The following is a 23642-nucleotide window of genomic DNA, read 5'->3' on the forward strand; positions in this document are numbered from 1 at the left end:
TTTTTCTCACAGTCAGTACTTAACAAAAAATACTAATTTTTAATTTAGATATGTTCAAATTATTATAGTTTTAGGAACATTAAAAAATAATCTGTTAAATAGCCAGTTTCTTATGTTGCTATAATCTTGGTAGGAAAAGAAAAAGTCTTTTCTTTTAAAAATGTGAGCAGTGTATAATTTGCAGCTGACATTACTGGTGACTTTGAATGAAGAAAGAATCAGATGCATTATAACATGAGAAAAGTAAAAAAAGGCAGAAACAGATCTTTTAATATCCCTCTTTCCATTGATCTCTTATAATGTCATCAAAGAATCATATTTGTACTACTTGTGAGTTCTTTTTCAGAAGCAAATTTTGTCTGAATTTGAGTCAACCCCCAATCCTTTAAGAAGTAACATTATTTCATAGGGTCAGGGTACATGTAAAATCTCCCTTGAATAGTATTAAAAAATGCATTCGCTAAGTTAAAATGCACGTTTTACAGCCTTTCTTAGAACTGAGAAAAGTTCTCCATACTGGGTAAAGATCTGTCAATTCAGTGGGGACAGTGGGGTCAATTCAGGTGGCCACAGGGCACACGTGCGTTGGAGAATGTGGAAGGGTTTGGGTTGTATTGTTCTCAGTAGAAGGTCCCTGTTGTTTTCTCGCTCCTGCTTCCGCTCAGGTGACTCTTACAGCAGCAGCCCAGACAGCACGCCCATGGGGAGCATCGAGTCCCTTTCCTCTCATTCCTCTGAACAAAACAGCACAACCAAGTCTGCTTCCTGCCAGGCCAGGGAGAAATCTGGAGGAATTCCTTGGATTGTATCCCCATCACCCTCCAATGGACAGAAAAGTCTTGGACTCTGGACAACTAGTCCTGAATCAAGTTCTAAAGAGGATGCGACCAAAACAGATGCAGAATCAGATTGCCAGAGTGTTGCCTCGGTCACCAGCCCCGGGGATGGTTCCCCACCCGTAGACCTGGTCAAGAAAGGGCCTTATGGGCTTTCAGGACTGAAAAGAGCCTCCGCTTCCTCTCTCAGATCCATCTCTGCAGCTGAAGGTAAACCAGATTTGAGCTTATGTAAAATGTCATTGTCTCTGTGCCACTTGCCGAATTGCTCAACATGATTAAGCAGGGAAAAGTTAATGGTGAAGGGGCTAACAATGCTGTTCCTGAGCTAGGATATTTAAAACTCCTGTGCACTGTGACTTCTTTCCTGGTTATTTCCATCTCTGTGAGGTGATGTCTTTGTAATTACTATAGATTGTGATCTCCCTGAATGATGGGCTGCTGTGCTCAAAGAACATTCTGTACCTTCTCATTTGGGCTTAGAAAAAACACTTCCTTTTGTTATGAGCATGTACTGTGTTACTGCTATTATTTTGTCTGATAGCACCTTGCCTGTTTTCTTGGGCTTTCTTTTTAGGAAACAAGAGCTACTGTGGATCCATTCAAAGCTTAACTTCTGTAGGTTGCAAAGAGATGCCCAAAGCCCCACCAAACCCAGACCTGCCTCCAAAAATGTGCAGGAGGTTAAGGCTAGACACTGCCTCAAACAATGGCTACCAGCGACCTGGCTCTGTGTAAGTGAGAGAGAGTGTGTATTTGTTGTATCTTCCAGGGATACACAGGAGTTGAGTATATCCAAAAGAACCCTTAGGAATCCCACAACTGAATACCTCATCTGCAGAGTAGGAACAACCATCTTCTGTAGGACCCTATCCCCTTCTACAAATGATGTACAAGTTAGAATAGGCTTAAAGTATGTATGTGTATACATATACAGACACATACAATTTCAGTCACTTGCCTTACAAAGCAGAACAATGGCTTAATTTAAGGACATGAGAATAGATGTATAATGTAATAGTTCTGGGTTTTCAAAGTATACATTCTAAAAGCTAGACATTTACCTCTCAGCTGAGCAAACTGTCCTTATATCTCAACTTCCCCACCTCCTTGTTAGAAATACAACTACTGTGTAGATAGTGAGGGTTTATTTTCTCTCCTCTCCATCATCTGTCTCCCCTATCTGAGTATTCACTGATTTAAATAAGCTCATGGAGAACAGGAGCTTGAAAGGTGAGAGGGGGTACTTCTATTCAAAAGACATCACCCAGGAGTGTAAAGGCATTTAGGATAGGTACATCGATGTAAATAAGAAGGGGACAAAGAAAAGAACTTAGATAAACAAGCAAAATCTAAACAGGAAAGTTGTTATCCCTTTCATTTTGTTTTCCTGACTTACTGAGTTTTCCAAATGCCATATGAGCTATTACTAGGCATCTTTACATATGTTATCTCTTAATGTCCTTCATGTACTTCCACAGTAGGTAGTAGAAACCTCATTTTAGAGATAATGAGAACTAATACTTGGAAAGTTAAGGAACCAGTTTAATTATTCATTGAAAGTCCAGTAAGGCATTTCACTAAGCCTGTTTCCATAGAAACAGTGTCTTAAATTCATTCGTTCATCACCTTCTTTGACAAGAACCTTTTATTTTCAGAGTGTGTTTACCATACATTATCTCTCTTGGTCAGAAATCCAAGTACCACTATATAGACCAATACTATATTTGATATCTGTCTACTGCCCGGTATGTATAGTTCTAGCCATTAAGGGAAATTAAATTTTAAGCCAATATGTCAAGGGAGATGAGAGAATATAAACTCCATCCTTTGTGAGGGAAAGAGAAGATTCACTTCTGTCTTACAACTGTACTGACAAAGTATGAATTAAAATTGAGATAAAGTGTATTCCATATTACGTATAAAATGAACCTTCTGATTATCAACTGGCTAGGTTTTGGGAGAAAAGTTGATCAATTAAAGAAATAAGATACATGTTAAAATCTAGTTTAAAATATCATTCAAGGAATTTGATATTCTCTTCTAGTAAATATAGAAACTTTTCTAATTACCCCTGGTGCCTTAGTTTTAATATAGTCTCACTTTTTCAAATAGACAGTGCCTAGCCTCCCATGACTTGAAATAAGATTTGAATCCACAGATGTATTCATTGACCGTATTTTCAGAGTTCCCTCTTTTCACTTTATAGGAACTGTGTTCAAATTAAAAAAATGAAACATTTTAGAATTAGTTTTGTCTTAGCTATCAGAATGAACAACAGTTCTTTGTCTTGATGATTTGATTCTACCCTGTGGCTCCACAGGAGTCAAAATCACTGCCAGAAGCTGAGTGGGGAGAAAATGTTCTTTTTTACTGTTTCCATAGTTTTTTGAAGTAGAAAAGATGAGAACAGTAAGATCCCCAAGGGAAGGGGAGGTAGCTATAGGTTTATTACATCTGGTACTCTATGAGCTGGAGACTAGATCTAAAAATTTCTGCCACATTAAATCTTAAAACAATTAAAATTCAGATCAAATTTTGAGGATAGTTCTTAACTAATTATTTTTGGTTTGTGTTAAGTTATAACCCTGAATTATACTTTGAACTGAATAATATAATTTTTATTTTAATGAAAATCGCATTTTAAAATTATTTTCAGTGTGGCAGCAAAAGCCCAACTGTTTGAAAATGTTGGTTCACTTAAACTGGATTCTTCTGGGCGGTAAGTTCTCAAAACCCTTAAAATGAAAAAATAAATAAATAAAGTAGTGGTGACATTGTTGCTTTTTGTTGACATACTGAGTCATCTTTGACAGCTCTGACCTTCAGTTCTGCAGATGGTGAAATCCACACTCACTGTCTTGCACACGGGGCGTGGGGGTGGGGGGGAAGATCATGTCTATAAACAGCATATAGCCTCTCAGACTGTTCCACTGATGCCTTATTTACTAAAATCTTCACAAAGGAAGAGTTCTAAACAAGTTTTCTAAAAGATACAAGTTGTCCTAACCTTTTGCACACAATGACAATTTGTGGAAAGTTTTCAAAGGTATATTCATGACTTTTAAAAATTACAGAACTTTTTCTGGAACAAGTTTTATGAACATGCATTACAAATTTGCTTATTATTAATGGCCACTGGGTTGCTCTAGGCTGATTGATCTAAACTGCTCTTTTTTTGAGTGCAGTACTTCATTCAGGGTTTCCAGATTTTACCTTTCACTCTGTTGTAAAAAAGACGCAGGTTGTTGCATCTTACTGCTATTAATGTGCTTGCTTCTAAGGTTTTGCTTTCCTCTCCTCCCCTTGTAAAATTGATTCTTCTCATCCACAGTGGGCTTTGGTTTTTTATCTGAATATGTCTGAAATAATGGAATTTTTTAGTATTTTGATATTTCTGGTTTTTTGTTTTGTTTTACAATCAGCAGCTACTAGAGGTATGTGTCATTTAATAAATGCTTGTTATTAAAAGAGCATATAAATGAGACCACTTGAAGAATAAACTTTGATTTTTCCTTTGGATGCACAAGGGAATTTCGAGCTTCCCATTCATACTTGGATAATTGAGGTTTTGAAGTAAAAGAACCACAGTTAATTGAAGTATCACTATATTTAACCACTGTTGTACACCTGAAAAAAATATAACACTGTTAACTATATGGGAATTAAATTTTTTAAAAAAGATTGTTCAACCATAGAATTTTATTGACCCTTTTAAAGTATGTGTACTTTTTCAGCAGTAGGCATTTACTAAATACCTACACAATATTGGGCTGTTGCTAGTTACTAGGGATAACAGTGACCTTCAACTTCTGTTTTGTTTTTTTTTTTTTTCTCACAAGACCTAGCAGGGGTCTTTGTGTATCAATGCTTTTGACTTCACAGAGTTGAGCCACTTTGGTATCTTACAGGTATGTTGGTTGATCCACGGAACTTATGTAACAAATCCCAGAGTAATTTCATTTACCTTAGCTCCATCCATAGTAACTTCACCTTCTTCCCTTTGTTCAAGATTTGGTGAAAACCAGGTACTGTGCATATCAGAGCAAACATCAGTTCTCTGAAACTGTCATCATTTTTAGACCTTAGTGTATGGGATTTAACTTTGCTACTTCTGTCTTGCTATATCATTGAATTGCTCCTGTAGGTGGAGTCCTTTTACTATGAAGCTCTAAACAAACCTGTAAGAGCTCAAGTTATGTAATCAAAGAGATAATCCTTTAAGCTTTAAGAAAACAAGCTATTAATCAAGTAAATCAGAATACTGTCAAATAGTGAGATGTTCAACAATGAACCTATGCATTTTTAGTATGCTTTTATATTATACTCTAAATCAACTTCTAATAGGCTGTCAGCATAAACTTAGAGCTTCTCAATACATTGAAGGTTGGAGTCATTATTTGTCAACAGTTCCACAGCACTTGTTGATGGTGTCATAGCTTTTCACCAAAAGACAGGCCCAGTGGAACACAACAAATATCAGGGTCAGATAGACCTACGTTTAAATTCTTGGTCTACCTCTTTCTAGTTGCAGTAACCTTGGAGTTACATATTTAGGAAAAATATTTTCTTTTTTTTTTTCAGTATATGAAGTTTATTGTCAAATTGGTTTCCATACAATGCTCAGTGCTCATCCCAAAAGGTGCCCTCCTCAATACGCATCACCCACCCTCCCCTCCCTCCCACCCCCCATCAACCCTCAGTTTGTTCTCAGTTTTTAAGAGTCTCTTATGCTTTGGCTCTCTCCCACTCTAACCTCTTTTTTTTTTGTCCTTCCCCTCCCCCATGGGTTTCTGTTAAGTATCTCAGGACCCACATAAGAGTGAAACCATATGGTATCTGTCTTTCTCTGTATGGCTTATTTCACTTAGCATCACACTCTCCAGTTCCATCCACATTGCTACAAAGGGCCATATTTCATTCTTTCTCATTGCCACGTAGTACTCCATTGTGTATATAAACCACAATTTCTTTATCCATTCATCAGTTGATGGACATTTAGGCTCTTTCCATAATTTGGCTATTGTTGAGAGTGCTGCTATAAACATTGGGGTACAAGGGCCCCTATGCATCAGTACTCCTGTATCCCTTGGGTAAATTCCTAGCAGTGCTATTGCTGGGTCATAGGGTAGGTCTATTTTTAATTTTTTGAGGAACCTCCACACTGTTTTCCAGAGTGGCTGCACCAATTTGCATTCCCACCAACATTGCAAGAGAGTTCCCGTTTCTCCACATCCTCGCCAGCATCTATAGTCTCCTGATTTGTTCATTTTGGCCACTCTGACTGGCGTGAGTTGATATCTGAGTGTGGTTTTGATTTGTATTTCCCTGATAAGGAGCGACGTTAAGCAACTTTTCATGTGCCTGTTGGTCATCTGGATGTCTTCTTTAGAGAAATGTCTATTCATGTTTTCTGCCCATTTCTTCACTGGGTTATTTGCTTTTTGGGTGTGGAGTTTGGTGAGCTCTTTATAGATTTTGGATACTAGCCCTTTGTCCAATATGTCATTTGCAAATATCTTTTCCCATTCCGTTGGTTGCCTTTTAGTTTTGTTGGTTGTTTCCTTTGCTGTGAAGAAGCTGTTTTTTTCATAAGATCCCAGTAGTTCATTTTTGCTTTTAATTCCCTTGCCTTTGGGGATGTGTCAAGTAAGAAATTGCTACGGCTGAGGTCACAGAGGTCTTTTCCTGCTTTCTTCTCTAGGGTTTTGATGGTTTCCTGTGTCACATTCAGGTCCTTTATCGATTTTGAGTTTATTTTTGTGAATGGTGTGAGAAAGTGGTCTAGTTTCAACCTTCTGCATGTTGCTGTCCAGTTCTCCCAGCACCATTTGTTAAAGAGACTGTCTTTTTTCCATTGGATATTCTTTCCTGCTTTGTCAAAGATGAGTTGGCCATACGTCTGTGGGTCTAGTTCTGGGGTTTCTATTCTATTCCATTGGTCTATGTGTCTATTTTTGTGCCAATACCATGCTGTCTTGATGATTACAGCTTTATAGTAGAGGCTAAAGTCTGGGATTGTGATGCCTCCTGCTTTGGTCTTCTTCTTCAAAATTACTTTGGCTATTCGGGGCCTTTTGTGGTTCCATATGAATTTTAGGATTGCTTATTCTAGTTTTGAGAAGAATGCTGGTGCAATTGATTGGGATTCATTGAATGTGTAGATAGCTTTGGGTAGTATTGACATTTTGACAATATTTATTCTTCCAATCCATGAGCAAGGAATGTTTTTCCATTTCTTTATATCTTCTTCAATTTCTTTCATAAGCCTTCTATAGTTTTCAGCATACTGATCTTGTACATCTTTGGTTAGATTTATTCCTAGGTATTTTATGCTTTTGGTGCAATTGTGAATGGGATCAGTTTCTTTATTTGTCTTTCTGTTGCTTCATTATTAGTGTATAAGAATGCAACTGATTTCTGTACATTGATTTTGTATCCTGCAACTTTGATGAATTCATGTATCAGTTCTAGCAGACTTCTGGTGGAGTCTGTCAGATTTTCCATGTATAATCTCATGTCATCTGCAAAAAGTGAAAGCTTGACTTCATCTTTGCCAATTTTGATGCCTTTGATTTCCTTTTGTTGTCTGATTGCTGATGCTAGCGCTTCCAACACTATGTTAAACAACAGCGATGAGAGTGGGCATCCCTGTTGTCTTCCTGATCTCAGGGGAAAAGCTCTCAGTTTTTCCCCATGAAGGATGATATTAGCTGTGGGCTTTTCATAAATGGCTTTTATGATCTTTAAGTATGTTCCTTCTATCCCGACTTTCTCGAGGGTTTTTATTAAGAAATGTTGCTGAATTTTGTCAAATGCCTTTTCTGCATCAATTGACAGGATCATATGGTTCTTTTCTTTTATTAATGTGATGTATCACATTGATTCATTTGCGAATATTGAACCAGCCCTGCATCCCAGGAATGAATCCCACTTGATCATGGTGAATAATTCTTTTTATATGCCGTTGAATTTGATTTGCTAGTATCTTATTGAGAATTTTTGCATCCATATTCATCAGGGATATTGGCCTGTAGTTCTCTTTTTTTACTGGGTCTCTGTCTGGTTTAGGAATCAAAGTAATACTGGCTTCATAGAATGAGTCTGGAAGTTTCCATTCCCTTTCTATTTTTTGGAATACCTTGAGAAGGATAGGTATTATTTCTGCTTTAAACATCTGGTAGAACTCCCCTGGGAAGCCATCTGGTCCTGGACTCTTATTTGTTGGGAGATTTTTGATGACTGATTCAATTTCTTTGCTGGTTATGGGTCTGTTAAACCTTTCTATTTCCTCCTGATTGAGTTCTGGAAGTGTGTGGGTGTTTAGGAATTTGTCCATTTCTTCCAGGTTGTCCAGTTTGTTGGCATATAATTTTTCATAGTATTCCCTGATAATTGCTTGTATCTCTGAGGGATTGGTTGTAATAATTCCATTTTCATTCATGATTTTATCTATTTGGGTCATCTCCCTTTTCTTTTTGAGAAGCCTGGCTAGAGGTTTATCAATTTTGTTTATTTTTTCAAAAAACCAACTCTTGGTTTCGTTGATCTGCTCTACACTTTTTTTAGATTCCCTATTGTTTATTTCTGCTCTGATCTTTATTATTTCTCTTCTTCTGCTGGATTTAGGCTGTCTTTGCTGTTCTGCTTCTATTTCCTTTAGGTGTGCTGTTAGATTTTGTATTTGGGATTTTTCTTGTTTCTTGAGATAGGCCTGGATTGCAATGTATGTTCCTCTCAGGACTGCCTTCGCTGCATCCCAAAGCATTTGGATTGTTGTATTTTCATTTTCATTTGTTTCCATATATTTTTTAATTTCTTCTCTAATTGTCTGGTTGACCCATTCATTTTTTAGAAGGGTGTTCTTTAACTTCCATGCTTTTGGAGGTTTTCCAGACTTTTTCCTGTGATTTCAGGCTTCATAACATTGTGGTCTGAAAGTATGCATGGTATTATCTCAATTCTTGTATACTTATGAAGAGCTGTTTTGTGACCCAGTATGTGATCTATCTTGGAGAATGTTCCATGTGCACTCAAGAAGAAAGTATATTCTGTTGCTTTGGGATGCAGAGTTCTAAATATATCTGTCAAGTCCATCTGATCCAATGTATCATTCAGGGCTCTTGTTCTTTATTGACCGTGTGTCTAGATGATCTATCCATTTCTGTAAGTGGAGTGTTAAAGTCCCCTGCAATTACCACATTCTTATCAATAAGGTTGCTTGTGTTTATGAGTAATTGTTTTATATATCTGGGGGCTCGGGTATTTGGCGCATAGACATTTATAATAGTTAGCTCTTCCTGATGGATAGACCCTGTGATTATTATATAATGCCCTTCTTCATCTCTTGTTATAGCCTTTAATTTAAAGTCTAGTTTGTCTGATATAAGTATGGCTACTCCAGCTTTCTTCTGCCTTTCAGTGGCATGATAAATAGTTCTCCATCCCTTCACTCTCAATCTGAAGGTGTCCTCAGGTCTAAAATGAGTCTCTTGTAGACAGCAAATAGATGGGTCTTGTTTTTTTATCCATTCTGATACCCTATGTCTTTTGCTTGGCGCATTTAGTCCATTTACATTCAGTGTTATCATAGAAAGATATGGGTTTAGAGTCATTGTGATGTCTGTAGGTTTCATGCTTGTAGCGATATCTCCGGTACTTTGTCTCACAGGATCCCCCTTAGGATCTCTTGTAGGGCTGGTTTAGTGGTGACGAATTCCTTCAGTTTTTGTTTGTTTCGGAAGACCTTTATCTCTCCTTCTATTCTAAATGAAGACTTGCTGGATAAAGGATTCTTGGCTGAATATTTTTTTCTGTTCATCGCATTGAAGATCTCCTGCCATTCCTTTCTGGGCTGCCAAGTTTCAGTAGAGAAATCAGTCACGAGTCTTATAGGTCTCCCTTTATATGTTTATCCTTTATACGTTTCCTTTATACGTATCCTTTATCCTTTATACGTTTATCTCTAGCTGCTTTCAGAATTTTCTCTTTATCCTTGTATTTTTCCAGTTTCACTATGATATGTTGTGCAGAAGATTGATTCAAGTTATGTCTGAAGGGAGTTGTCTGTGCCTCTTGGATTTCAGTGCCTTTTTCCTTCCCCAGATCCGGGAAGTTCTCAGCTATTATTTCTTCAAGTACACCTTCAGCACCTTTGCCTCTCTCTTCCTCCTCTGGAATACCAATTATGCGTATATTATTTCTCTTTAGTGCATCACTTAGTTCTCTAATTTTCCCCTCATACTCCTGGATTTTTTTATCTTTTTCTCAGCTTCTTCTTTTTCCATAATTTTATCTTCTAGTTCACCTATTCTCTCCTCTGCCTCTTCGAGCCGTAGTTGTCTCCATTTTGTTTTGCGTTCGTTGATAGCATTTTTTAGCTCCTCCTGGCTATTCCTTAATCCCTTGATCTCCATAGCAAGAGATTCTCTGCTGTCCTTTATACTCTTTTCAAGCCCAGCGATTAATTTGATGACTATTATTCTAAATTCACTTTCTGTTATATTGTTTAAATCATTTTTGATCAGTTCGTTAGCTGTTGTTATTTCCTGGATGTTTTTCTGAGGGGAATTCTTCCGTTTGGTCATTTTGGATAGTCCCTGGAGTGGTGTGGGACTGCGGGGCACTTCCCCTGTGCTGTCTTGAATAACTTGCGTTGGTGGGCGGGGCCGCAGTCAGACCTGATGTCTGCCCCCAGCCCAACGCTGGGGCCACAGTCAGACTGGTATGTACCTTCTCTCCCCTCTCCTAGGGGCGGGATTCACTGTGGGGTGGCATGGACTGTCTGGGCTACTTGCACACTGCCAGGCTTGTGGTGCTGGGGATCTGGCCTATTAACTGGGGTGTATCGGCAAGGTGCACAGGGGCGGGAGGGGCAGGTTCAGCTCTCTTTTCCTTCGGAGATCTGCTTCGGGAGGGGCCCTGGGGCACCGGGAGGGAGTCAGACCCGCAGGAGGGATGGCTCCGCAGAAGCACAGCGTTGGGTGTTTGTGCGGTGCAAGCAAGTTCCCTTTGGGATTTCGGCTGGGGGATGAGCGAGGGAGATGGCACTGGCGAGCACCTTTGTTCCCCACCAAGGTGAGCTCTGTCGTCTGGGGTTCAACAACTCTCCCTCCCGTTCTCGGAGCAGAGCTGTTAGCTTATAACGTTCCAGATGTCAAGTCCCGCTTGCTGTCGGAACACACTCCGTCCGACCCCTCCGCTTTTGCCAGCCAGACTCGGGGGCTCTGCTTGGCCGGCAGGCTGCCCCTCCACCCCGGCTCCCTCCCACCAGTCCGTGCAGCGTGCACCGCCTCTCCCCCCTTCCTACCTTCTTCCATGGGCCTCTCGTCTGCGCTTGGCTCCAGAGACTCCATTCTGCTAGTCTTCTGGTGGTTTTCTGGGTTATTTCGGCAGGTGTAGGTGGAATCTAAGTGATCAGCAGGACGCGCGGTGAGCCCAGCGTCCTCCTACGCCTCCATATTCGAAAAATATTTTCTTTATCTATAAAATGAATATCATAATTCTGCCCTTGACAAATTCTTATAAATGTACACTACAATTTATTTGCAAAACTTGCTAAGTTCTCTGTAGATGGTCTATGATGGTAACTATTATTATTGTTATTTAAAGTGCTCGCTTAAGATATTGAAGCCTCTAATATATTAATGTTACTAAATCACTAACCATTGGCAATCACCTGATACTATTTTATACCATTAAATACAAGTGAAAAACAGATAGAAATTGGGGGCATTTCCCATACTAACCTCCTACAAAGTCTATTTTGCTTTCTTTCTAGGGAGCTCAGGGGTATCCTTGAATTGGACCTTGAAGAATGATTGAACCCAGTAGTAGGCAGTAGGACAACTAGCCATGTTTGGGAAAGAGACCTAATGGGAGATTTCAGTGGATGGCTTTGAACAACAGGAAAGTAACACTTCTGGGAGTTACTGTAGACTGAGTCATTGAACAAAGGGGTGATCTAATCATGGGTGCGCTTGAATAGATCACTCAAGTGGCTTTTCTAGGAGGTTGTGAAGGGGAGAGAACAGTTGGCCGTCTAGGATGGAATTTGTGAGGTTTAAAGGGCCTTAATTAGGGCAGTAACAAAAGCATGAATAACCATAAGGAGAATTTTGTGGATCAGACCAGGATTGGGCAACTGCTTGGATACTTTGGGAATGAATGATAGGTAAAGAAAATTCCAAGTCTTTGAGACTGACTGTCAAAAAGAATGGAAATTTAGCTTCTGATCTTAGCTTGTGAGTATATAGGAAAGGAAAGGAAATGTTGACCGTAATGTTCAAGGAGCCTGAGGAACATTGACAGGCAGTTAGAAATGTGCAACTGGAACCAGGGGAGGGCATGGTGTTTGATGCCATTTGAGAAACTTCCATACAGCAGTTATACTGCATAAATAAAGCTGAGGCTACTCAATGATGGAGCTTATTGAGTGAAAAAGGAAAAATATCTGAGCATTGGTCTTTGGTGAATGGTTTCATTTAAGGGTCAAGCATGTGAGTGTGAAGAAATGATAAAGAGAAGTAATGGTCAACATGGTAGAAGCAAAAGTGTCAAGGAGATCATTAGAGGAGGACACTGGTTTTAATCTCTAAGGCATCACTGGAAATCTTGAAGAAATCAGGTTCAGTGGAGTGGGAGGGATCACTCTGCAAGGAGCTTGACCTATAAGACTTGTTAATATGAAGATTCCTGAGTTGCTGCAGACTCTGTAAACCAGAATATCTGAGACTGAAGCCTGGAGAATATGAATTTTTGACAACATCCCCAAATGGTTTTTATGTACCAAGAAATACTGTTTTTGATAGTCATTTGAACAGAGAAAAATGTCTTAGTGCCTAGCACATCCTTAAGTAGACATTGGTTATATACAATGCCTTCAAAAACCAAATGTCACTAGGCTCTGTTTCACCATTATAAAATATGTGGAAAATAGTACTTTTAAAGCCTTCACCTAAATGTCAGTTAAATTTGGGCAGAGGGGAAGATCCACTTTAACATAATATAATTTACGCAAGATTTACAAATATCTTCTGAAGGTTGAATTGAGAATTATATGGTTGAGAATTAGGAAAATTGAGAGTGCCTGGCTCATTATAAGCAATCACATATTTCTATTATCATAATTTAAAAGCAGTGTTGAAAAAAATAAAACCAGTGTTTTGTTTATAATTGCAAAACACCAAAGCAAAACTCAACAAAGTCTTCTCGTCCGGTGAGTTTGAGATTTAAGAAGGCTGTCATTGATTTAGAGCACAGTACACATGTAAGATACACATAACATAAAGTATTGTGCTACATTAAGAAACACAAAAGAATGCATTATTTTTAAGAATAACATTTTTTTTTCTCTTAGAGAATGTGGGTAGTACTAATAAATTTTAAAAAAGTAAAGGAAAGCCACCTCTTATCTCACCACCTGAAGATAACCTCAGTTAACATTTTGGTTCACAACCACCTAATCTCATCTATGACCATGGTTCTTGAAATTTTTGGTCTCAGAACACCTTTATACACTAAAGAAAAAGAAAACATTGAGAACCTCTAAAGAGCTTTTGTTTATGTGGATTATATCTATTTATATTTACTAGAAATTTAAACTGAGCAATTTAAAAATATTTATGAATTTAGTAAAAATATGAATAAGTTAATGCAACTAAAGAGGTGTAACAGTAACATGCTTTGTTGTTGGAAGACAGAATTGTGATTATTTACTCTTATTTACTGTCAGCAATTATCAATAATAGATGTGATTTTTTTTCACTGATATTAAGAGACTTCACAGATGACATTCAAATAGTCACCACAAATGTTCTAGACCAACAATCAGGAGATGTAGTTTCTAGCCTGACTCTGCTGTAACTTTAATTTCTCTTGGACTTCATTTCTACATATAGAAGATGAACCAAGCAAAATGCCTGTTTCCTTTCAAAATCCAAACTCCTATCACCTAAGTCACCTGATGATCACAAGTCCTACAACATTTGGGGGTCACCCTTTTCTATAAAACCTAGGCAGAGAGTTTATGTGCCCACCCCTAGATCACAATAGGGTCTAACCTCCCCACCACTTTCCTCTTCCAAAGGCCATATTTTTAATGTGTTTTGAAAACAACAGAAATTGTTTCACATCCAACACTAACCCAGACCACATGGAAGCCCACTCCTCCTCTGTTGTTGCCATATACTGAACGTGCTGCAGTCAGCTTCCATTCCTTAATGATGGTGACTGCTGAGAGCTCAGGAACTGACACCTCTCTTCCTTAATCCCATCAAAGCACCATTAATACAATAACAAAGATTTTTTAAAAGGCCATTACATATGAATATAAATAAATTTTATGAAAATATTTTTTAAAACAAAGAGCTACATTATTTAACATTTTTGTAGACCTCTTTAAAACATGGCATACTAGAATATAAATGGATTCTCGTATATACTTCATTTGCTCTCAGAGCAATGTCCTCTCAGGGCCCTACCTACCCATCCATCCAGGTTCCCCTTGACTATACTTTGTGAACCACTCCTCTATGATAAACACAGAAAAGGAATTATGAAGGTGGTGCTCACTGTATTGCTCCAACATAGTACCCAACAGAGAAAAGATGCTCAACAAAGTTGTTGGATAAATGAATAAAATAATACATTTTTAACTTAAAAAGATTTTGTTACTCACTTTTTCACTTCATTTTCAATGGAGTTGCAATGCACGTGCCTTTTACATAAGCAGCTTTACAAGCGTCCATGGGAGTTCTTTAACATTGAGGCATTCAGTATTCACTCAGATATCTAAGCCAGAAACAGCCACTATTTGTTGACAAAAGCGTAAAAAAGGAACATGTGACTAATTTTAAAAAATCTCCAACCAGTGGCCCAGAAGCAAATGTAGTATTTATTGTAAATAGTCATGGGCAATTTAGGGGCCTTGCAAGGACATATTTTTTTATAAAATAATTGCCTTACAGGCTAATATTGTTTTATGCCATGTGTTCTTCTACATTATTATTTAAAGTAGCTGCCTGATGCTTTATTTGGGTTGGTGTTTTTAAATCTTCTGATGAAGACTTAGGTTTTGATTTTTTTGTTTTTAGCTTTTCTATATGTTACTACTACGTTGGCATCTTTTTAACTATATCTAGGTTCATTCCTCCTTCCTTCATACAAAAAATATACGTGTGTGTGTGTGTTTGTGTATGTGTGTATCATTAAGTGACCCTCCAGAAAATATTGTATCAATTTTGATCAATCATAGCTTATGATTAAGATAAGCATTGTGAATTTTGCACACTTATCAAAGCTCTGTAAGTTTACTCATTAGTAATAGTGTATAGAATTAGGAATGAATCTCATGAACAGATCATTCTCTGGATGATAAGGGAAGAAATAGCTTTCAGCATGCTGAGTGTCATTACCTACTCTCCCATGCAATAAGAAGCAAGATTTTCAGAATCCTTTTCAAAGAATATTAGGATCTTCTGAAGAAAGACCTAATAGGTGACAGTATTATTTTCACATCTTCTTCAATATACCAAGGCAATAAAAGAGGAAGCATTAGCACCTGAAGAGAAAACTTCACAGTCACAGACATCTACATTAAATCATCAAAGCTTTCTGCTGAGTTAACACCTGTAGTTACAGATCTCAGCAGAAGAAAATTATACCTGTCTAGTCATATGCACAGATGATTGAAAAGTCAGGACAGATATTATTTTGTGCTGTGTATTTTTGACACATACAACAATATCTTTATTTTGTGATATAATTATTCTACATGCCTCCCCCTTGCTATCCAATTCCATAAAACACTATAGAGAGAACATTCATATCTGAAATGTTTACAAAAATAGTTTAGTTGTATTCAGTATATAATTTCAAAAAGTATATCATTGCAATGATTATTATATCTTTTTTTAAGTTTATTTATTTATTTTGAGAGAGTGAGAGTAAGGGGAGGGGTAGAGAGAGATAGGGAGAGAGAATCTCAAGCAGGCTCTGCACTGTTAGCACGGAACTCAATGCAGAGCTCGAACTCATGAATCCTGATATCATGACCTGAGCCAAAATCAAGACTTGGAGGCTTAACTGGCTAAGCCACACAGGCACCCCAGGATTATTATATCTTAATCATTTCTATAACTGGAAATTATTTCCTTATGCATCTCTTAGATTAATGATTCAAAGCAGTAGGACTTAATATTAGAGAAAATTGTTGCCATTAGAAAATTTGGTTTTTTTGAAAAACACATATTTTTAGAGAAATGGTTCTGGGACTCTCAATTATTTCAGCTATCAGATCATATTAGATCAAATCATACCAAATTAGATCAAATGATTGTAATTGACTAGAAGATTTATAGGAAAAACTAATATATATATTTTTTTATTTAGGATTATCATGGTCTGATTCTTACAAGTCTTCATAACTTAGTAGTATCCTCTTCCCCCACCCCCCCACACCCGTGTCAGCCAGCACATACATTCATGTGCCTGCATGTACATACACACACGTACATATGATTCTTCTTTAGTGTAGAGCCCTGTACTTCCTCAATTCTTCCTTGCATGATGCAGCCCTGAGAAGTGTTCTGTGTGGGCTAGTAGTCATTCCTAAATCTGCCTGCTGCAGGCTCTCCTAGGCTATCCTAGCAGACTTTCTGAAAGTACAACCTGAGACTTAAACCTCATGAAATAGATTCTGAGGGTAGGACCATATTTTTTCTCTATAAGCTTTCTAATTTTCAGATAACTTTTTGGAAACCCGGTTTAAATGACCTAGCCTCATTCTGGAAGTGTAGGGAATAAGACCCATTATCCAGCTCCAACAGGGAAGTGAAATAATAATGTACACTGCTCTTTGAGAGAGCTGTAGATAGCAAACACTGCTGATGCTTCTTTGTAGATAAAGTACTGGGCCCTCAGGGAGGAAAGACAGGGTGCCTTCAATATTTAAAAGGACTCACTGTGTATGAAACAGAGCCCAGAGCTTCTTAACTTTTTTTTTCCATTCATTGATTCAGCAAATATTTATTGAGTTACTAAGCATCAGGCCTCATTCATGGAAGTTGCATTCTAATTGAAGAAGGTTATAGAAATATCAACAGTAACAACAGAATACCAGATACTAATGCCATGCAAACTTAAAACAGGAGAATATGATAGTTGCCTGGGCAGCTGTTTTAGAGTGTGTGGTCAGGAAGACCTAACTTTTAGCAAAACGTAGGAAATTTAAGATGAACTAGAAGTGAACAACCATGTTTAGATCAAGGGGAAAACATGTCAGGGCAAAGCCCTGGGGTGAGAATGACTTTGGCATGTTTGAGGAGGTAAAAGCAGGCCAGTGTGAATGGAGTATAGTAGATGAGCAGGTAGGTACAGAAGAAGCAGGAGATACTAACAGGTACCTGATTGTGCACAGTATGGAAGCAGGAGTTGGAAACCAGTTGAAGGGTTGTTTTCAGGGAAATAATGTGGTCGTCACACAATCATCAGAACCTTTTTCAAACTGGCTGCTCTGTATAGAATGGATTTTAAGTAGACAAAACAAGAGGCCTAGAGGATTTAGAAAGGTAGGAAGCCATTCTGTGAGCCACACCAGAAATGATTTTGGCTTGGGCTCTGGTTGTGATAGAGATGGTGAGAAGTAGGTGAAATCAGCATAACTTGCACATCATATGAAGGTAATTGGATGTTGTCGAATGAAGGTGACTTGACTAGTGATTTGATAAGCAGCCTCAGATGATGGCTTTTTAGTGTTGGCTCAAATATTTTTAAATATATCACATATAAAATTCTGAAATTCTGTTTTCTCTTAAGAAACTAGAGTATCTGGCTACATTGAGTCTGAATTCTCACATGGCAGCAGATGTTGGGAGCTGAATATTGGCTTCCCACTTTAGGAGATGGGTATAGGCTCTGGTTTGCAAAGCCTCCATCTATCCTCATTGTTTTCCTGACAATGAGGCTATTGTTGGTTGCCATTTATCATCAATTTATTCTATTCTTTTTCCTATCTCATGTACACTTAATTTATTTACCATATCCTGTAGGCCTTTTAATTTTTGGGTCTCACCTCTGATAGAAAGTAGGAAAAAAGCTACAGGGTACCTATGAACCTCTATATAGGTGTAAAAATGGTCTGTTTGCCAGCATATTAGCAATTATATAATAATAGTGTTCTTTAAAACCAGCTTGTGCTGTTAGGAGCCAAGTTGGTTACCCTTGGAGACATTTCCTAGAAACACAAGAAGGGTTTTTGGTATGATGTCAGTGTTTTTGCTTTGTGAAAAATGCTCTTATGCATACTTATATGTGTACTTGATGTGTATTATACTCCAATTACAACTAAAAACTAATATTATTTTTTACAAATGATTTGAAGTATAAATGTATTTTTGTTGAGAGCTGTGTATTTTATAAATTACTTTTTGCTCTTTCAGCCAAGCCAAAGCCATGTACTCTTGTAAAGCAGAGCACAGCCATGAACTTTCTTTCCCACAGGGGGCAATATTTTCTAATGGTAAGTATACCCATTCCCTTTGCTTAAGTTTATTATCATGGGGATGATGAAGGAGTAGCTTCTTATAGCTAAAGTAGAAGCCAGGAGACTCAGAATCTGCTCTAGCCCTTGCCTCTCATAACCTGTACAAGTTAATACACTATATTTCTCTGGAGCCCAGTTTCCTCCTATATATGAAAGAGAGGGAGAGAGAAGGAAGAAGAAATGGGGGGAGATAGGAGAGATGGAAGGATGGGAGGGATTGGGGAGGAAGAGAGATTGAATGCAGAGGACATTTCCAGCCTTAAAGGTGCTTTGACATTGTTTTGACAACTTGAGTATATTTATGCAATCTGATGTGCATTTTTACCCATTTGTGTATATAATTATTTGAAGCTAATGCTGATTGAATGACATTTTTTTTCATTTTTTGCCAGTATACCCATCAGTGGAACCAGGATGGTTGAAGGCAACTTATGAAGGCAAAACAGGACTAGTTCCAGAAAATTATGTTGTCTTCCTCTAATACTGTTTAGTGGATGGCAGTATCTTCATGGTATCCATGGTAACAATAATAAGTGCTATGATTTTATCTGACACAGATATGGGAATCATCCCACTAAATGAAACGTAAATTTCTATCAAGTTCTACACCAGCAGACCATGTAGCTCCCTATAAATGAAAAAGAAAAAAAATGCATAAATTGTTAGCCATGCCATTCTTTTAATTTTTACTTCTTGACTGGTTTATTTTAAAATCTTGCCCCCACACTTGTCTTTGATAACTAACTCTGCGCATTGTCTTTTCCATAACAATTGTAGAATACTGTGTTAAGTACTATATCCCAGAAATTTGGAAACTAGAAATTTGCTGTAAGGATTTTCAGATAAGTCCTTTACTGTCTGGAATTCTCTGAGGAACCTTGAAATCATTAGTTAACATGTAATTTAAATTGTTCATTCATTATTTTTTCTTACGAATTTCTTTCTTTTCTATGTCATTGTTTTGCTGGTCCTAAACATTTCAAGGAAATAAGTTGTTTTTTTTTTTAACGTTAAGTTTATTTTTATTTGTTTACCAAGTAGATGATGATATTCAAAAGGAATAATGTAAATGATGTCTATAAATGAAACCAAGTTAAGTCATACACTGATTTCAATATAAACACTCCATTCAGCATTCCAGATGCCTTCTATGGGTATAGAGTGGGGATTAGCAAACTATTTCTGTCAAGACCTGATAGTAAATATTTGGGGGTTTTGTATACCCTAAAGGTCTTTACTACAGTACTCAACTGCCATTGTAGCAGAAAGCACTCATAGATAATGAATAAGCAAATGAATAAGGCTTAGTGCCAATACAACTTTATTTATGGACTCTGCAGTTTGAAAATTTTTGAAATTCTCATTCTTAAAATCTATTGAAAAATAGAAATATTTTAGCTGTTAGGCCATGTAAAACTAGTGGCGGGCCAGATTTGACTCATGGGTAATAGTTTGCTGATGCCTGGTTTAGAGGATATATAAAACTATCTCTATAACTTTGGGATTTAATGAAATTTTACCACATTAACATATAAATACTGGTAAGTCATATGCACATATCATCTGATAGTGGCATTACAGTGGCATCAAAAAATATAATAAAATGAAAACAATGTAAAAAGTGGATTTTTAAGGCAGCAGCCTAAATTCTACTTGTAAGACTATAAAGTGTCAATGTATTTTATTGATATCTAATATTGGCTTTTGAGAAATTCTTGTACAGATGATAAAGATTTTTTTAAAGATACAAGTATGCTTAAATTCTTTTAAATTCTATACTTAGTTGCAATAAAAACCAAACATAAAGGTACAGGATTCTTACATAATCTTTAGCCTCAGAATTTAAAATTGTGTAATCATCTTTAGCAGGAATAAAATCTGTACCTGACTTTATTTCATGCCTTTCAATTTATAGCTTTTATTAGGAATTTCACTGAATTTATAGAGTGTAGAAATAGATATTCACTACCCATTTAAATAGATCATCAACATCTGGTCATGCATCAACCATTATTTCTATTTCAATTATTCTAATATATTATCTCTATAAATATCTGCATGTGGCAAAGAGCCTCTCCTCTTAAGATTCCAAAAAGCTGGTTACTTGCCATTGATGGCCACAGCACTGGTCCACTGGGACATGATATTTTACTTGTTACTTCAGATTTCTCCATGTACAGACACTCAGGTATTGACTGCATAAAGCTCTTTTTGCAGACAGAGTCAAAATCAGAAATAAACACCAGTACATTGAATAAAGGGATGAAAAATATTTAATATTATAAAAATTAGTAATATAATGAAAAAAAATCTGATAAATGTTTATTTTTTACCTCCTGCTTTTGATCTTTGTATACTTATGATCAGGTGTTGCTAGAGCTTTTTGGTCTCTAGATCCTTGGTGGCCTTTTCCTAGTAATAATAACATTGCTGATAGCTTGACTACCTTCTGCTGGAACAGAAGGCAATCCCTCCAATGTTCCAGTCCCTACGTTTATATGACACCCTCAGTTTAAATGCCTTTGCCATCATCTGACATCCTACTAGATTAGAATGTCTTAATGGCAAATTGATTACCTTGCAAAGATCAACTTGACTCCAAAGAAAGATTCAGAATTCCACTTCATTTGCTACAACATAGAGAAATCTCAACGTTCATTTTATTTTAACACAGACCAGAGTGTTCTTTCCTCTGAGTTGTCTGTGAGCTAATTCCACTGACAATTAGTGAGGAATTAAAGCTTTTGTTGTATAGGACATGGATGAAGCCCAACTCTCCTTTATTATATACTAAGGCATTAGTATACATTTATTGTAGCATTACTTACTGTGGTCCCTTTTTTGAAACAAAAGTGTAAGTGCTTGTTCAAATTGTACCTTTCTTTGAAGTTTTAATCTTACAGATTTATGGTGATGGTCCTTTTTTCTTCGTATTGATTACATGTGTTAAGCAAGTCATGGCCATATACTGCTTTTCCTTAGAAATAAGTTTCCCACAGAAAAGGTATTCATGAGCATTGAGAAAATCAAGACATGTGCTCTAAATTACATGGAATATTAATTACACAAGAGGTAATGACAGTCATTGAAAGACAATCACACTTAAAAATTTAACCACAGTTCAATGATGAAACCTTAGTATTTCAGGGATAATGTGAAGATAGGTTAGAATTGCCACCTCTACATCTCCAAAACACACAATGTGCACACCCTAAACACTGCTTACAGTATAATCAGTATGAGGAAGAGTTGATAAGTCTATGTCAATCATCTTGTGTACTATGTAAAAATATCCTCGAGTACAAAACATTTATGTATTTAACAGGTGACTCTTTTGTTATGCCATAACTCCTACCACATTTATAGACACTAGTCAGTTAACTGAAGGTTTTTCTTGTGTTATGTGTAAATGTGTGAAAAGTAAAATAATCTTTGTATTCCTGTGAAGTCCATGAAGTATGAGGAAGTGCCATTTCTTCTTGTTTGATTTGAGTGGCTTTGGTAGTTGTGTTGACTCTCTGTACTTTGTAATGTGAATGAGTGTAACCAGGTCTTTTAACAATGGCTTCTTTGCTAGCTCTTTCAGGAATGGTGAAGAAAAAAAAAAAAAATGTACTTTACAGTCTCAAACTATCCAAATTTCCAAATAGGAAAAATAAAGATATATAATGACTATTCTTATTCTATGATAATTGGTTTTACATATTGTGGTACTCCTTTTAAAAATCAACTAGGTTGAACAAAAAAAAAAAAAAAAAAAATCCATTAAGTTGTAAGGAAAAAAAATCTGGCCTGTAATCCTTTGACAATAACCTCAATCACCTTGTTACTCCCAGCCTCATTCTTCAGGTCTGCATCTGTTTCTGAAACAAAAAGGGTAGCATTCATATGGATGCTGGTGTAGAAGAGTCCCTCAGAGCCTTCTCTCAGACAACTGTGTTTGTAGTATACCCCTCAATATGTATTTAGGATGCTTTAATTAGCATTTAGAGCCCCAACTTGAATTCCACTTAACTGACTCACAAGTTAGAGGCAGACTGGTTAGGGTCAGATTTTGTTCTTTGTTTTTATAATAACTTTTTAATTTGCAGCTGTTACTATGACCTAATAACAGGTTAACTCAATAACCTAATCATTAAGTAGGACCCCAAAATCATATCTCCCTGTTAAAGAAGAAAACAGAGACTTTACTATTATCCAGAAGTTATTTTGCACTTGACTAAAGTTTTCCCACTTAGGGTGGGAATAGTAAATTGATGTTTACTTTTGCTTCCTATCTTTTTTGGTTACCTTCCAAAGTCAAAACAATTTTTACAAATGAACCTTTTTGAATAATCTATGTCCTGCCTGTCTCCTGTTAATCTACAGACTTATTGCCAGGTATTTATCAACTAGTCTTACATTTCCCAAACACATTTACTGTATCCATTCGTTGTCACCAAAATCTCCCTGCTTCAGATGTGCAAGTTCTACTTGGTAGTAATCGCAGACGAACTCTGGCTTATAACTGACATGGTCTTTTAGAGGATCAGATCAATAAAGAGGGCTTTTTATTTTTTATAGTAGCTGTACCCACTGCTTAAAATAAGGAATTTCAATTAAGAATTTTGACAGCACTCATAGTGAGCCATTGACAGAAAACTGATGTGAATATTCTAGATCAGTGGTTAGAAGCTATTGTATTAGTTAGGGAACGCAATAGGTCATCATTTCCCTCCCTGGCACTCAAAACACATGCCAGGTTCAGAGACTGAACATTTCTTGGTGCTATAGGGAGGAGTGGAATCTGTTTGCTTACTAAGGAGTCTCAAAAGTCAGGGGCCACTTATAGTTATTACATACATAAATATCCTCCATTATCCAAGATGTTCATGTACAGGACTATGTGAGGAAATTAAGTGTTGGAGGCAGGTGGGGGGCCAAAGGTGCTGACACCACTTAATTCGATGACCACTTTCTCTCTCCCCTTTGTACCATCTGCCATCTCTCAGCAATGTTTCCTTTGGTCTTTACCCTTCCAGGGTTGAGAGCAGCCTAACTTTGCCTTGAATCCACCCAGTTTCTTATGTTAAAAGTGTGCATTGTTTTATATATGGCAGCATGTTAGAAGTTTTATATCTGGCTTTGTATCTTCATTTACCCTTTTACAGAGAACACTGCCCACACTTGACTTATGCCTAAAATCTGAGATATCACCACATTGAAGGCTGTAATTTCAGGAGGAACTGAAACCTTTACAGTTAAATAGGGAGTTTGGCAGGGAA

At 37.1% G+C, this 23642-nt stretch overlaps 1 protein-coding gene across 1 annotated transcript in view; it reads left to right on the forward strand.

The window, feature by feature from the left end:
* ARHGAP42 (Rho GTPase activating protein 42) overlaps positions 1 to 22055 on the forward strand; it is a 316690-nt gene extending 294635 nt beyond the window's left edge. Inside the window, exons 20-24 of the mRNA XM_078432969.2 lie at positions 666 to 1046; positions 1414 to 1570; positions 3496 to 3558; positions 18275 to 18354; positions 18771 to 22055. Of these exons, the coding sequence (XP_078289095.1) occupies positions 666 to 1046; positions 1414 to 1570; positions 3496 to 3558; positions 18275 to 18354; positions 18771 to 18859 (770 nt within the window). The 3' untranslated portion in view covers positions 18860 to 22055. The remainder of the gene's footprint in view (positions 1 to 665; positions 1047 to 1413; positions 1571 to 3495; positions 3559 to 18274; positions 18355 to 18770) is intronic.
* Positions 22056 to 23642: the final 1587 nt, after the last annotated feature.

The sequence above is a fragment of the Panthera onca genome, chromosome D1 (genome assembly GCF_046562875.1).
Source record: "Panthera onca isolate mPanOnc1 chromosome D1, mPanOnc1 haplotype 2, whole genome shotgun sequence".
NCBI classification, from domain to species: domain Eukaryota; kingdom Metazoa; phylum Chordata; class Mammalia; order Carnivora; family Felidae; genus Panthera; species Panthera onca.